General features: G+C 44.2%; 1 protein-coding gene across 1 annotated transcript; it reads left to right on the top strand.

Moving 5' to 3' along the window:
* Nucleotides 1-11949: 11949 nt before the first annotated feature.
* On the top strand, nt 11950-15004 carry LOC6499394 (adhesion G-protein coupled receptor G7). Its single transcript, XM_001954687.4, has 2 exons — nt 11950-13606; nt 13669-15004. Exons 1-2 carry the CDS (start codon nt 12103-12105, stop codon nt 14856-14858), a joined length of 2694 nt encoding a protein of 897 aa, XP_001954723.2. The 5' UTR covers nt 11950-12102; the 3' UTR covers nt 14859-15004.
* The last annotated feature ends 546 nt before the right edge of the window (nt 15005-15550 follow it).

Below are 15550 nucleotides of genomic sequence, written 5' to 3'. Positions count from 1 at the left end.
AATTTGAATCCACTCTCTCTTGTCGTCGTTGTGACCCCTCGCAACATAAATATTTCAGTTCTATTTTTGCTAATTTTTGCGTGCAAAATAGAATACCTGACCTTTTTTATAGCAACACGTAGATTCAAATTAAATATTCTATTCCTGGCTGCGAGGGGTAACTATTTATACAGCCAATAAAAAACAAAACAAACTGTGAAATGGCTTTAGTCCTAATTTTAGTTATTTCTTCTTCAATTGCTGGAAAGAACCAATTGGAACCATTTCCAAAGGTAAATATTTGAACGTAGAGCTGGTAACCTTTGCATAAATCTTATGCACCATTAATTTTTCGGACCTTTTTAATTAATTTCGGAGCGCGCACCTTTTGTGTTTTATGCGACGCTCTAATGACGCTTTTATGGATTTGAATATAAGCGAGCAGCGCCTTAATAGTACTCCTTCGAGGTGAAACGCCTTCAAGGTGAGCGTGGGCGGGTGGCTGACTACTTGAGAGATGCCCAGACACGTTTCATAGTGCCTGCGAAAATTGTTGGCCAGGTTGTTTGCATGTATATACTATATAGAATACTGTATGCTCAAGAATGGTAGAACAATGACCCGGCGGACGGCGGTTGTGGATTTTTGGCTGTTTGCTCGGCCGGAGTTCGCACTTCCGCTTGAATGCCGTCCGATGGAGCCACCGCCAACAAGGCGTATGCTTAACGTGGTATTGCGTATACGCAACGTAAGCCAATGCAGGCGGGGCATAGCAGCAACAGGACTCACTCTCGTGCGCCACGCATGTCCGCTCTTTAAGTCTCTCTCTCTCTCTCTCTTAGGGGTAGCTCTTTAAAAATTCTCTTAGGGCGCGATTAAAGTTGTAAGGATTTAGGCTTGGAGGCCAACTTGAGCTCATTGTCGGCGGTGCAATTATGTCAGATGCTGAGCTGTGATATCAGAACATCCATGGGGATGCGGCCCATGTCCTATGCCCTTTCGAGAAACGTGAGATGCTGACGGAATACGATTTCGATTTCCATCGTGCATATCCGCAGAGATTTAATGGCCTCGTGTAAGGTGGTCAAATTTCAGCCGAGGTTTTTATGCTCAATCAACTTTAATTATTTCCAAACACAATCGTTAAATTGGAAGGTAAGTTCCCACTCCCCACATCCGGGTATTTGACTAATTAAGCTTGTCCAGGGCAGGTTATTGATTACCATCAAGCGAATTTCATCCTCGCCACCTTGCCAATTTCTCTGAGGTGAGCTAAATATTTAATACCGCCAGGCCGTCGACTCATAAAGTGTAGGGATAGACATATTTTTGGTTCGCTGCTTACCCGTGGATGGAGTAATTTCGACTAGGGGTCACCCGCAAGGACATCAAGCTGGTGCGCTAATTTAATTTGCCTGAGCCTGCAATTCATTTGCCGAGTCGTTGACTTTTAATGCACACATCCAAGACACTGTGTGTTGTTTGTTTGCTTACTTGTTGCCCGTTATTGTGCTTGACTTGGCTGGCTGGCATCCTTTTGGTCCTATTCTGTGATGTCCTTGGCTTTTGTTGTCGTTGCAGGCAAGTAGCTCAGAATGTTTAACAATTTATTGAAGTAGCGCATGATTTGGGCTGTTAGTCAAAGGTCTGCCAGCCGAAAACCTTTTTGAAGCACATTTAATATTAATGCCAAAGACCCAGCCTCGTCCTTTGTTGTCGCTTTTAATATTAAGGCCAGGGATGAGATACCCAGTTGCATTTTATCTTGAGCCACTAGGCTCAAGCCAAATTATCTTGGGCCACTAGGCAGCAAATGCGATTTTCGTGTAGCTCTCATGATGCAGTCTGGCTGTCCGTCGAAGGTTGGAGTGACCTTTAGGATCCAGCTTAGCGCTAGCCAGGAATCGATTAATCTAACTGACACGGGCCATCAATCAGCATCGGGTGTGCAATCAAAGAAAAAGCATTTCCAGCTACAATCCGCACCATCATCCTCTCAGCAGGCCCGGCCTGGAGTTATAATTACGGCACGAACCGAATCGATAGAAATTCCCCAGCCCCAATGAGCTATCGCTCTGGTAAAAGATGGGTCAGGTAACTTAGTTTTTAAAGGCCCCCCTCCAGGGTGCTCGCTTTACTGCTTTCAAGTTGCCACGGCCATTAATTTTGAAACACTCCAACCTCCGGCGGCAGATTCGTTTAGACAATAAATATCCGAAACCCCTCCGAAACGTTCTCGGGTGCGTTGAAAACTCACAGAGGTCGTTACTTTTGGGCAATGAAATGCTTCACACCTGCCGTTCATCAAAACACAAACCCAAATGGCCCCAACCCACCCGCAATCAGCTAAAACTGGTGTACAGTGGTCACAATCACTCAAATTCAAAGCTTTAATCTGAAAGACTATGGCAATAAGACTTTAAGTTAGGAAAGTATATGTTCCTTTGGGAATTTAAATAAACTAAACTCCAAGCCAGTCCTCCTTATCTAGAACGTTTTGTAAGTCAGGCTAAAGGATGGCAATTTGATTTAGGACAATCGACATACCCAATAGGGATAGAGGTCCATAGGTGACCCAGTCCAGGAAGAGTAGGCCAAGTGGCTTGTTTGGGGTTTCCTTTGACACTCGGCATGACTTACAAATGGCGGGCCGGGCATGACTTACAAATACAAAACACAATGCCGGCGAGTTAAATATGTTTTCGTGGTATTGTTCGACTCGTAAATAAACAAGCCTTTAAGCCATTTTGGGACCCTTTACATTTGCATACGCCATTAAATATGCACAGCACACTGATTTCCCGGCCAATCCCGGACTTCTCCTCTCCGAAGTCCGGACTACAATAAAATGACCTGTATATACGTATTTATCTCCGGTTGTCAACGACAAAGGAGTAGGAAGAAAGGAGCCTGCCCCCTTGAAATGGCAACATCGATTTGAACAAAAGGACCTTTGGAGATGGAGGCGGAGACAGACTTTTCTTATCTGCCAGGTGAAGGCTGCCGAGTCAGCGCCTTTGTTTTTGATAAATGACTTCCATTTGCGGGCAGGACCCGTGTAAATCTATTCCGCAATAGGCGTTTGTCACGGCTTCGATTCGAGGCCTATAGGATATAGCCTGAAGTCCGGGCACTCGATATAATTGAAATAGTCGATGCAATAAATGGAAATTGCTGGGTGATTTGTTTTATGGGGCATATGCCGGTGGGTGGTGGCATCCAACTTAATCAACTCTCTCATTTTCCTAATTGCACTGCATTGTTCCAGGATTCGGTCCGGTGCTATTTTTGCCTCTGCAGGACACACTTTGTGTTTGTTGACCAAACGAACTCTCCATTTGCCATCCAAACTTTCAGCCACCGCCCGTTAATCAATGTTGTTTGGTGCGCGAATCTCTTTATTGAAATGTCATCGGGATGGTCGGACAGGTTTATTGGGGCGGGAATTCGGGGAATGGCCAGATGGCCTGGCCTGTCAGCGCCGCTAAGGTAATGACTTTGGAAATGGAGCTCCTCTGGGGATGCGAGTGTGCATAGATGGGTTGATGGCAAAACATCATTACCACAACAGGCTCTGCCCAAATACCCCGACCACCAGCCAAGTTAATTATACAAGTGTGCACTGAACAAAAATTTCTTTTTTTCATCAATAGATGAAAATAATTATAATTAATACTAAGATAAGAGCCTTAGTACCGAAGTGTTCTTGTATAAATGAAATCGTTAGGTCTTGTAACATTATTCTGTCCCCCATTTAATAACTGCCCTCCCTTTTTCTTTCCGTCTAAACATTTGCATATTAATTGGAATTCTTGTTGTTTGATGACCAACAATTTGTTTATTTATAAGAATAGCGTAGCCCAGGATGAAAAAAATCCATTTGCCAAAGCTGCCGCCGCAAATTAAAAGTCAATTTTTCTCAAACGCAGAAAGCAGCGGAAATTGTCCCTGCTCCTTTTGAATTATTTAAGAACTGTGCTGTCAAAGTGGAAGACTTCTGAATCAGAAAGTTGATTTTCCTTTAGCCTGATTTTTTCCTTTCAATTTCATTCCATTCATTTGAAAGTCGAGCGTTGGGCGTTTTCACGCAACATTAAATGCTCGCAATTTGTTTGGAAAAAGCAAAGTTCGCGGCTGTCAGGCGGTAGGTGACAGATCCGCAGTTTAGCCTTTGCACCTCTAATTTGTATTCCAGTATTCGAGTCCTGTCCTGTTTTGGCAGCTGCAGCATATAGGCCCCCAGCCGCGGGCCATAATTGAGTATTGACCAAACAGCCCTGCCCCAGACACGAGAACTCGGGGCCGTGTGGCGTGACCCGCGGCAATTCCACCAAAATGTTTTCGGCGACAAAAATAGCTCCCCCAGCACACCCACGCAGGTTCACAAATATAAATGGACATGTTCCTATTAAAATAGCCAGGGACCGCGCTTCTCATAAAGTGTTAATGGGCTATTAAAACCTGGCTAAGTCCAGACGACCGATTGCCGGCATTCGAAATGGAAATTTCCCAATGCTCCGGTGACCACTCCGGGCTTAAGGCAAATCCGCAAATCCAAGCTCAGCCTTTGAGGAGAATGCAATCAGGTTAAGTGTTGAACACTTCCGTTTGTGTTTCCGTAATCCACATTGGACGGTGGAACAGTCCTAATGGGGAAGTATTATTTTAACAATTATAAACTAACTAGAAAGTACTACGTTGTCATAACATTCACATATATTTATATATAATCTAATCTCAAAGGATCAAAAGATTTATGATTCAAAGTAATCTTACAGATTTTAAATAATTTTTAGAATAAGCTTTCAATATAATAGAGAGAATAATATATATAATATATGGATAGCCCTTGACTGCACATCCCTAAAATTTATATTAAAAACGTTTAAAGGAAAATAGTCAATGTTTTTTTATAGAAAGGATTCCCTTATATCCTTTCAATAGGATCCACTGTGCTGTGGCCACCTGTATTGTATTCACGGGTCGCTTTCTGTATTTTGTATTCTGCCTTTTGTATTGCGGATTTCGTATTGTGCATTGTGTTTGCATTCCGACTGTCACTTGCATTGTCAGCAGAAGGATCAGCAATAACGGCAGCCTCTGCCTTGGACTACCGGAAGCGGAAGTGGAGCGGAGTAAGAAGATGGCGGAGGCAGTGACAGAGCCAGTGGCAAAGGGTGAAGGCAGAGTTCAATTGCATTGTGTGGGGGTCTCATATATACATTCACGTATATGTTTCCGTATATGCAGAGTGCCAGTGACGCCGAGGACAAATGGAAACGGATTGGTTTTACAATGCAGGACTTCACATCCAGAAAATCCCATTTCCAGTTAGCTTTGGCTTTGGATTTGGTATTCGCAATTCAGTATTCGTCCTGGAGATTGAAAAGATTTATTTGTGTCCCTCTAATTTCTGGCTTCGACTTTTTAGCAGTCATGTCAGAACAATTCGAACAAGTTTTCATTTCGCAATGGCCAACTGGTCGACAAAAAAATCAATATTTACATGCTGATGTGGCTTGCAGTTAAATGGGCAAACAACCGGGCCAAAATGGATTCTCCTGAATGCCCGAGTACTGACCAGAGAGAGTCCTGGACCACAGCAAAATATTCGCCTGCATCGTGGGTACAACAGATTGTTATTTTTTGTATTTCTTCTTTAAATTCTTGGCCCTGGTATTTGGGTTCTGGGCTCTGGTAGAAACAAAAAACTTTTCAGCTATCTGGGCTTCCATGTCGTATACGTAATGTGAGTAAATTAAGCTGCCAGAAAAAATAAAGACTGAGAGTAAACAAAACTGGAATTGAGTCCACTCAACTCTACTCGACTCGACTTCTTCTCAAGGGTTAAGCCATGTGTGTATGTGTGTGGGGTGGTGTGGTGAGGGGTTAAGCCAAAGTATTTTGCGATTTTCTGGCTTTTCCGATGACAGCTCAGCAGTTTTGCTTTTCCATTGTCAAGTGGCAAGTCAAAGGGCGTAAAAGTGCTCAGAAATTAATGAAGCAAGTGCTGTTAAATTTTAAAGTATGCATAAAAAGGGTTGACATTCCGAAAGTGCTACCTGTCTGTCTGGCTGCCATTAGCATTTTGTTTTTGGCTTTAGCCCCAGCCAAATCAGCATAACTAACCCGTCCAAGGAATACGAGAGGGATCATGTTTCAAAGCTTCATCTACTCGTAAGCCAATTTAAATATTTGATGTATTCCTGAGTCGAGCATGACTTTGACGCTGCCTGCCAACTAATTAATGTAGATTCCTGCAGAGATATCCCAAATAATCCATTAGATATTACCCGCAAAGTTTAATTGAGTATGTCAATTGAAAGAGCTCAGAGTTGTTAAAGTGAGCTTATGTAAATTGTAGATATATTCCGAGAAGAAATCTTATTAAAATAAATCCGTGTGGCATCCCCGTATCGTATGAATATATTTTGATGGAGATTAAATGCAATTTATTTTGCGCTTTTATTTAATCTATTGTGTTTTTCGAACAGTAATCAAAACTGACTGCTGCACTAACGGAAAAGTGGGACGGTTTTTCCAACCCACAGAGCACAGCGCCCATAAATTCCATTTCGAAGCTCAAATATGGAAAACTTTTGCATGTTTTAGTTCTGCTTGTCTCTCTCTTGTGTGCGCTACCCCTCTCTTTCTCTGTCGGCTGCCATTTTATTTATTCTGGCTGCCATTTTGAACTATGAACTTGGCTTGTGTGCTGGCTATAAATTCGCCATATATCACTATATTAAGTAATAGTTGCCAGTTAGTCTGTTTCATGGCATTCATGAGCTGGACTCGCAATGTTGCAACAAAAGCGGTCGCTTTGGCGTAATGAGTTTTATGCCAGAACTGTGCAAATAACGTTCATTGCATTACTTTGTCTAGGCAAGTCCTCCTCGCATCCGGCATCCGATTTCTTGCGTCTGCAACGGAATGCGGAGTTAAATTTAATTACACTTGTTCCGAATTCGACTTGAATCGGCACTCGACTTCTCCCCCGGACTCTCTAATTAGCCAACATCACGATGGAAAATGGCAAATTACAGAGTGTCTGCTTAGCCTTTGTCCTGGCTGACCAACTTTCTCCACTTTCTCCTCTCGACTTTCAACCAGAGAAAACAAGAACATGCAACAGCTGTCCGCTTGGCTCTCATTGTATTTAAATGCTCGTAAAATGCAAAGCAAACAAGTGATAAAAGTAGTGCACATACTCGAGTACAGACAAAGAAAAATAAAGTACTTATAAACTTTATTCTTTCTTCAATAAGTACCTAAGAAGCCTTGGCAATTAGCAATTATACCGATATGAAACTTTGCCAAACTTTCTAGAACAAATAAACTACTTCATAGCCATCTCTTTCGCTCAGTGCAGCCACCACAGCCACGAATTTCTAACCGTAATGCTGGCAACATAAAAAATGCATCAACCGCTTGTAAAAGGTTCTGCAGGGCACTCAGGATCGAGACAAGCCAAGGAGCGATGCTAGACCCCGGGCGATGGCTAATGTTATGAGGCAGCGTTCGTGTTTAAAGCGCTCCCAGGAGCTGTCTGAATTAATTTCACCCTGCCAGTCCTGGCTGCATAAGCAGATGAGTTTGCCTCGCCTCGAAAATATTGAAATTACCATTTGTTTTTTTTAGGATGATGTAAATTGTACAAGTTTTTATGGTCCTATATTGTAGACGTTTTTCGCTGCCAACGCACTCGCCGTTTTCCATTAACGCAACTTTTTATGTCCGGACTCCGGAGAGGGCTCTCGGGTATTTCCTGGCATGCACAAACCAAATACGCCGGCAATTAACCCTTTTTCCGGCAATTAAGCCCGTGCTTTATGCCACATTTTCCCGTTTTTTCATTCGTATTTTTTTCACCCCTTTGATGTTTGTTCTACGGTTGCCAAGGCGCATGATGAAGGACATGAAGGCGACAGAAGGGAATCGAATTAAATTTATATTAAAATCATTCAAGGTCAAACGGAATGTAATAACAACTCAATTTGCTCGTAAATCCAATTGAAACGACCGCTTAATTGTTTAATATTGGCCAACAAAAGTCGCATAACGCATACGACACGTTGGCCATGGGCCAGTGCCATGGGCCATGCGTTGCATCAACATGTGTTGATGTGGCCCAGCTTTAAGAGCCGGCCCACGTAGGCCAATAAAACAGTACTGTCCCAGTACAGTGGAGGCCCACGCAAAAGAGAACTTTCCGAGAGCAAGAGTAACTTTCAATCTGATTTATTTAACTTGTTTCACTTACATGTTGCGAAGCAAAAAGTTTTCATCCGACATTTATTTCCGTAAGTAGGCGCATCAAATTGAAAATCTCTAGACGTGACCCTACTTTGGGTCATGTCCTGTTTTGCCATCGTTAAGCATGCTACAAAATGCATGTGCAGCCTTAGCCTTCTCCCTCCAGAAGCAGAGACATTAAAGCCGTTTTATGAACAGGATATCCCACTCATCTCGCATGTCCTGCCATCATCTGCAGTGACATCGGTAAGTGGACTTCTTTGTCTCTGGCTAAGTGGTTTTCATTAGAAACATACTCTTTACGAGGAGACCGCCCAGAAACTTTTCCCTAAAGTCAAAGTTTTCACTCAATGCGGATGTAGCCGACATGTCTGAGAACGAATTCGTAATTGAAAACTTTTTCTGGCCGAGTGATATGTGATTGAACTTGGTACTGTCTCAATAGAAAAGTAAAGAATTCCATTATCCTCCAAGACCTATATAAGTGTATACAAAAATGTCAATCAATTTTCTTTACAAAAAACAAGCTTAAAAGCCAAACTTAATTTTAATCGAGGCTTATGCAAATTTTGGAACACAAATGCCAGCAGGGATTGCAGCCTTCGGGTCAAAAGGAGTCTAGTATGCCACTGGGCTAATCCATTTAGAACTCGAAGCCAAACATGGCTGGCATCATGTGTCAGTGTTTATTGGGCAACTGTTGCCCGTACCCTCATGTCCCAAATGAAATTAGATGATGCCGCTCCGGCAACAGACGTAGTAATTAAATTAAATTGCTCCAAGTTGGCATAAAACACACAAATATGTAGCTGCACGGTCCAAGTTGGGAAATCGCTGAAAGTTACAAGGGGCATTGGGAACACATGTGCCGTGTCAAAGTTCACGCTGGATATGCATACACGAGCGTATTATATATTTGTTGCCTTGGCAATTGTGTAAAATGAAGGCATCTCAAAAATGTATGTTTAATCCGACTAAAGGAAACAGGGTGCATCAGTGAAAAGATTATTTGCTTTATTTTTTATTTATTTCAGAATTATATTCTAAAAAGCAGTATTATGATTTTGAAACCATGTCTAAAAAGGATTCTGATATGCATTATCACTGCAATTGGCACCACCCTGTTAGCCAGTTTGTATTTATTTAGTAACTGGCTGCGAGGTTGCCGTCAGTGCCTAATTTCATTAAATCCCCGCAACCTGTTGTCTGAGCCAAAAGCTTGGAGGGCTTGAAGGGAAAGAAACCGAATCACATCCACCCACCTACCACCCAGCCGAAATGAACGAGTTCTGAGCGCAAAAAAAAAGCCAAAAAATTCAATTTAACTTTGCCCGCAAGCCAAAATTAATTTCTTCTGGCTGCAATTGACATGGGTGGTGGCTGGTCGAGTGGCTGGTTGGGTACTCGTGGGGTTCCTGGAGCTGGAGCTGCTAACATGTGGTTTCTGCGGTTCCCCGCCTTTGTTTCCCCGGAAAATTGTTAACCCAAGACACGGCCAGTCGACTCTGGCGAACCGGAGAATGAAGAATGGCAGCGCGTAATGAGCTTAATGGTCGCCATCTGTACCAGGATGAAGTACTCGACATATGCATACCATATCTGTATGAAAATCCGGTCTGCCCTTATCAGTATGTATCCTTTTTGTCCTTCTTAAGGACTCCGCATTTATGATCGGTGCCGTCAACGAGGCATTTAAGTGCTTAAAAGCAAAAGCCAACTTTACCAATTTTTTATTGAACGCCCGTAATGCGTGCTCAATTTTTAACGGTGCGTGCGTGTCTCACTTTCTTTACTTTCTCTTTGACTTTCTTACTTTCCTTGGGAGGGTCGTTAAAAGTGCGTTAATGTCGCCACGGCTCATTGGCCTCCGGTTCAATTTGAGGCGACTGGAGAAGAAATTCTCCAGAATCCGACCCTAATCGCATTTGCCCTCCGGCCACCAATCTTGGCGTCCACCAGTTGCAGTTTCATTTTGCCGCTGCATTTGTGCCCGTCCCTGGAAAATTTATGGCCATACTTGGTGGTCACACCACCGCAAAGCTGGGAGTTTTGTTGAATGATTTCCTGGCTGGTGCAGCTTTGACTCACTCTTGCCAACTTGGCCAAGGCTAAATGCCACAAACCAAGTTTCTTAGTCTGCCAGTCTGTCAGTCACTTGTTGCCCCGGAGGAAGTTTACGTTTACGGGATGGCTTTAGACTTCTTCGTTATGCTTTTGTCGGTGGTTCTAGCCACTAATTGGATATTCGGTGGGGCATGAATTGCCGATTGCAGTAGACGAATTGAAGGATTTTCAATACAGTTCCTTACAATTTTATTTAAAACTTGTAATTTATTGGTTATTTACATCATAAGTCCCTTACAAATATAGCCAAAGTTATAAAATTTACTGAATTACAGTCATGAAATTATAGTAAATTTTTGCCAGTGCACTATTCATCCAGTTGACAGATGCACGTCTGTCATATCCCACTTGCCTCGTAGCAATAAAGGAAGAGCGAACACGTCAAGATGTGACACATTTGATTGAACGCATGCAGGCCAATCAATTTTTGGTGATGCCAGTCGAAATGTAAATGGAACTGGACTGGGTGGCGGATTGGGACGGAGATGGGTATTGCTCTAAGCGAGTGGGTTTAGTGCTTGGATTCGTCAGAGGCTTTTGGCTGATAATTGAAAACGTGTCGACAAGCCAACAATTTCCGCAAAATGGCAGCAGCAGCCAACGCAGGGCTTATAATATGAATACGTGATTGGTTATAAAAATTACATTTTTCGCCCGAAAAACTGGTGGGGACGCGTGGCACAGGTAGATTAGGCTGTCACATTTCCGGCGACCCAGTTATCATCATCTCGTTCAGTGAATGAAAGCTCTAAACCTGTCCAAACGATAATCGAAATGCGTACTGCCAAGGTCACAACGTTTTAGGAGTTTAAAAAGACACCAGCTTCACGTGGATAATAAATTGGATTAAGCCAAAGATTGGAATAGAATAAAATACTATCTAACATATTAAATACAAAAAGGCGCCTAAAAAAACTGTAAAATGTATCACCCTCTCTGGAACTTATTTAAAATGTTTTGAAAGGCAAGTTCATTAAACCAAAATTAGCAATTTGTCACCTTGTGGCATGGGGCTTAGATATAAATTAATTTTTCACACAGCCAGACATTCAAATTAGTAACTTCTGGTTCTATGCTGGCTCCAGATATTCCATGAATTAATATTATGGATATGGAAATTAAAACCCCATTATAAAGATTAGAAGAGTCATTATAGGGTTTCATCACAAAACTACTATATAAAGTGCATTATTTGTTACTAAGTTCAATTACTTAAGAAATTTCTATCAATGAACTTCTTATCTGAAAGATTAAAGTGATTCAGCGTGTTTATTTTTAAACCCCAAGTTGGGTAAAGAAGGCGTGAAATCGCTGTTTGGCCAAATAAAAGCTAAACACAATCCCCGACGTCACAAGCCAAGTGATACTCAAGACTCGGTCGGGTTTTTGCCTCCAATTCCGAGGTCGTGTTAATAATAGTGTAAATAATATCGACGCTGCACTACACGCTCTTTTGTGTCTTATAGAGTGTGTGTTATCTGAGCGATTCCAAGATATCGGCAGTGGGAATTAGTAATGCTTCCTCGAGGGAACACAAACCCAACGAATGATTAGCGACCGCGGTGGCAACTGATAATGGCCCGCGAACATCCAGCCGATCGGTGGAGACTTCAGTGAGACGTGATATTCCGAGAGAGTCGGACGTGGAAACTACAATTACTGATCGGGTCGTACTCCAAAAATATACATACATATACTGAACACAGGAAACATAAAACAGCTGTCGTAACTGAGTGATTCACGATGAGAATTGTGCGGTGTCTGGGGATTTTTCTGGCCCTACTTATGCCATGGAATTTAGAGGCTCAGGACTCAGGCTCAGGACAGGCTCAGGACAGGTTACCCCCCTCTCCAGCTCCTCGCCCACTAGCTCCTCTCCCACCATCTCCTCGGCCACCAGCTCCTCCCTCACCAGCTGCTTCCGCACCATATCCTCCCTCAATATCTCCTCCTCCACCGGCTGCTTTCTCACCAACTCACCAACTTGATATTTGGGATACAACCACATATATTCCGACAACTACCTTCATACATCAGGATCCAATAAACTTTGTCAAACGAGAGAATCAGTTGTCAAAAAACGACATGGAAAGCTGTCCACTCGAGCGGAGAGTCTGCTTCCTAAACGGCACCTACGATCACTGTTCCAGCTTAGATGTAGGGTATTATGAAAACAATACAAGCTCCAGCTTTGTTTTCTGTGACTTCATGACCTGCCAGCCGGAGGAGTTCGAGCACGACTATATCACTCGGAACCACGACCAGACGCCTCACCTGAACAGGTGGAAGAGAGCCAGGATAGGGGAAAATGCCACCCTGCACGATGTGTGCCTGCTGAGGAATGGAATGCCGGTAACGCGGGAGTGTCTGCTGCAGAATTACAGGGCTCAGTGGGAGTCCGTGCAGCAGTGGCCGCCCGTGGTTTGTCTTCGGCGATACAGGGAGCACTCGATCAGTAAGGAGTTAAACAGTCTGCACGACGACATCCTCGAGGGAAGGAGGCGGACGAACGACACCAAAGGACGGAGAGAGATGACTGGAATAATGAGGAACATGTTCCGGCAGCGGGACAGAACCCTCCTGCCCGCAGATGTCCACATGACGGGCCAGATGCTTGGCTCCCTGATGCAGCAAGACAAGGACGCCGCTGTCAGCGTGGACCTTGTTAGTGTGTGCAAAGAGATCATGTCCAGTGGCAACCAGGTTCTGCGTCTCTCCGCCCAGCTCAATGCCACAAACACGCTTCTCAGTCAGTTCGAGACCTACATGGACGCCCTGCCGGAGCAACTGGTTCCCCAAGACAGTTGCGGCAAGGTGGTGCCACAAACTACTAGTGATGCTAGCGAAGTAGCCACCACCGGCGTGGAAACCATAAACTATTCCGACATCGGGGTACAGGCTCAGATCACTGGAAACCTGAGTGTGTTCTTCGTCAATCCCTTGTGCGATAATATCACGGGAATAGCCATCTTCTCGGCCAGCTCCGAAGACAGGAAAGCCTGCGCCAGTGGCTTCTGGTACCGGTTCCTACGCTCCACCGATAACTTGGCCACAATCAAGGCAGAGTCTCACCTGGAAACGGCTGCATTTCTACCCCACAACCTCTGGCAGGCTCTTAAGAGGAAGGGTGCTTCCTTTCTAACTTTCAAAGTCTATGCCCACGATGCACTTTTTGTGGAAACTGCAGAAGTACGAACTCGAAGACCTCGCAGCAAGGTTATTTCAATTTCTATACCCGGTTTAGAAGGTGAGAAAGCTGGACTTAGTTCCTTATTATTAAATACTAATGATACACTCCCACTCCCATAGACCACTCCCTGCCATTGGCCTTGCCCTTTCTGCTGCGAAACGAAAACCTTCGGGAGCCGGACTCCAGAGCCATAAGTGCCGGCAGTGGTTGCGGCTACTGGAACTACCAGACGTGGCGGAATGATGGAGTGTCCACCAGCAACTCAGACCTGCTTAGAGACGCCATCATCGAGTGCCACACCTACCACCTCACCCAGTTTGCATTCCTCGTCGGCGGCAGCTACCGAACCAATGGCCTGGGCGAGGATGTGCTTATTACTCCGCTCAACGAACGAGTCCTGGACATAATCTCCATTGTGGGCTGCTCCTTGTCGCTAGTAGGAGTGCTGGGAATCTTCCTCACGGCAGGCATTTTCAAGTCCTGGCGCTCCCAGGCCTCCACCAAGGTCCTGCTGCACCTTTGTCTGGCCATGGCCCTGCAGATGATACTTTTTGTGTTCATCAACACGGATGACATCTCCGAGCAACTGGTGGTGAACGGCGATACCCGACGATGCGTCGCATTGGGAGCTGCCCTCCAGTACTCTCTCTTGGTGCTGTTTAGCTGGATGCTGATCATCGCCTTCCTGCAGTTCCAGCGCTATGTGACGGTAATTGGAATCGAGAGGCCCAGGCACTATATCCTGAAGGCCGCCATTGTGGCCTGGACGTTGCCTCTGCTTCCAACGCTCTTGGTGGCCCTTATAGACCCAGATTCGTATGTGCCCACAAAGGCCCAGCTGGCCACGGATACTGGGATCTGCTACCCATCCGGGTACGGGCTCATTTTCGGCGTAGTGCTGCCTGTGACTCTGATAACCATTGCCAACTTCATCATTTTCGTCTACGTGTTCTACAGCATCTCCCACTCCCTGAGCCAGAGCATTCACAGGGCCGAGAAGAAGATGGTTGTGAAGCAGATTCGGCTCTCCATTCTGCTCTTTTTCCTGCTGGGACTCACCTGGATATTCGGCATTTTCGCCTTCATGCAGGCGGGCGTGGCGTTCTCGTACCTGTTTTGCATCACAGCAACAATGCAGGGATTCGTGATGTTCGTCTACTTCATCCTCCTGGATACGGCCAATCGACGGGCGTGGATGGGCCTGATTTGTCCCACCAAGATGAAGATGGACGTGCAGAAGCGCACCACCGAACTGCAGTCGATGACCACTTCATCCACCAACTACACAAGCCGATCCACTCCCCACTAAACCGAATGGTTGGCCTTCCCCTTCGCATCGAACAAATGGTCTCCACGCCAGTGTATTAATTATTTATTATTGCCATTATTTATAGCACGCTCTCTGTTTCAACTTTTAGTTTTAAAGTAAGGCCTTTAAATTATAAAATAAACAAAGAACAAAGATGTTTTTGATATGTCTGGCGGGTGTCATAAATTGTATATTTTATGATTTGCGGCTTGAAAGTTTTTCCCAACGAGCCACATATTTTGTATAGAAATAGAGAAAAGTGTTGGTATATTTCACAGCCAGTGCCTGGCCACTAAAATCTCTTTTGCATTCGAATGTAGACAGACTGAAGGGAAGAGATAAAGGGACCTTCATAGCCAACCACAGCCAGGATAAGTGCTATTTGATTTTTCACTGCAAGGCTGCAGTCTCGAACAGGCTTCTGCAAGTACTGATAGTAAATTTCAGTGACACTGGGCATTCGAGAATCTGTCAACAGATCCTGAGCACCTGGTAAGTGTTGAGGCCATAAAAATTTAAGCAAACTTCAGGCATTCTTCAAGTGGTTTACTTTGATGTCACTGCCATTCATTTGCCGCAGGATTAAGGACATCGAGTGGAATGCAATGAATTCGAAACGAGCATAGAACTCTACAAAGTGTACTAATCGAATTATTACTTTGGCTGGCAATTACTTGAATGAAATTAAATTA

This window comes from Drosophila ananassae, chromosome 2L (assembly GCF_017639315.1).
Source record: "Drosophila ananassae strain 14024-0371.13 chromosome 2L, ASM1763931v2, whole genome shotgun sequence".
Lineage (NCBI taxonomy): Eukaryota > Metazoa > Arthropoda > Insecta > Diptera > Drosophilidae > Drosophila > Drosophila ananassae.
Note: the sequence above shows the minus strand (reverse complement) of the source record. Positions and strands in the feature narration are given on the sequence as shown.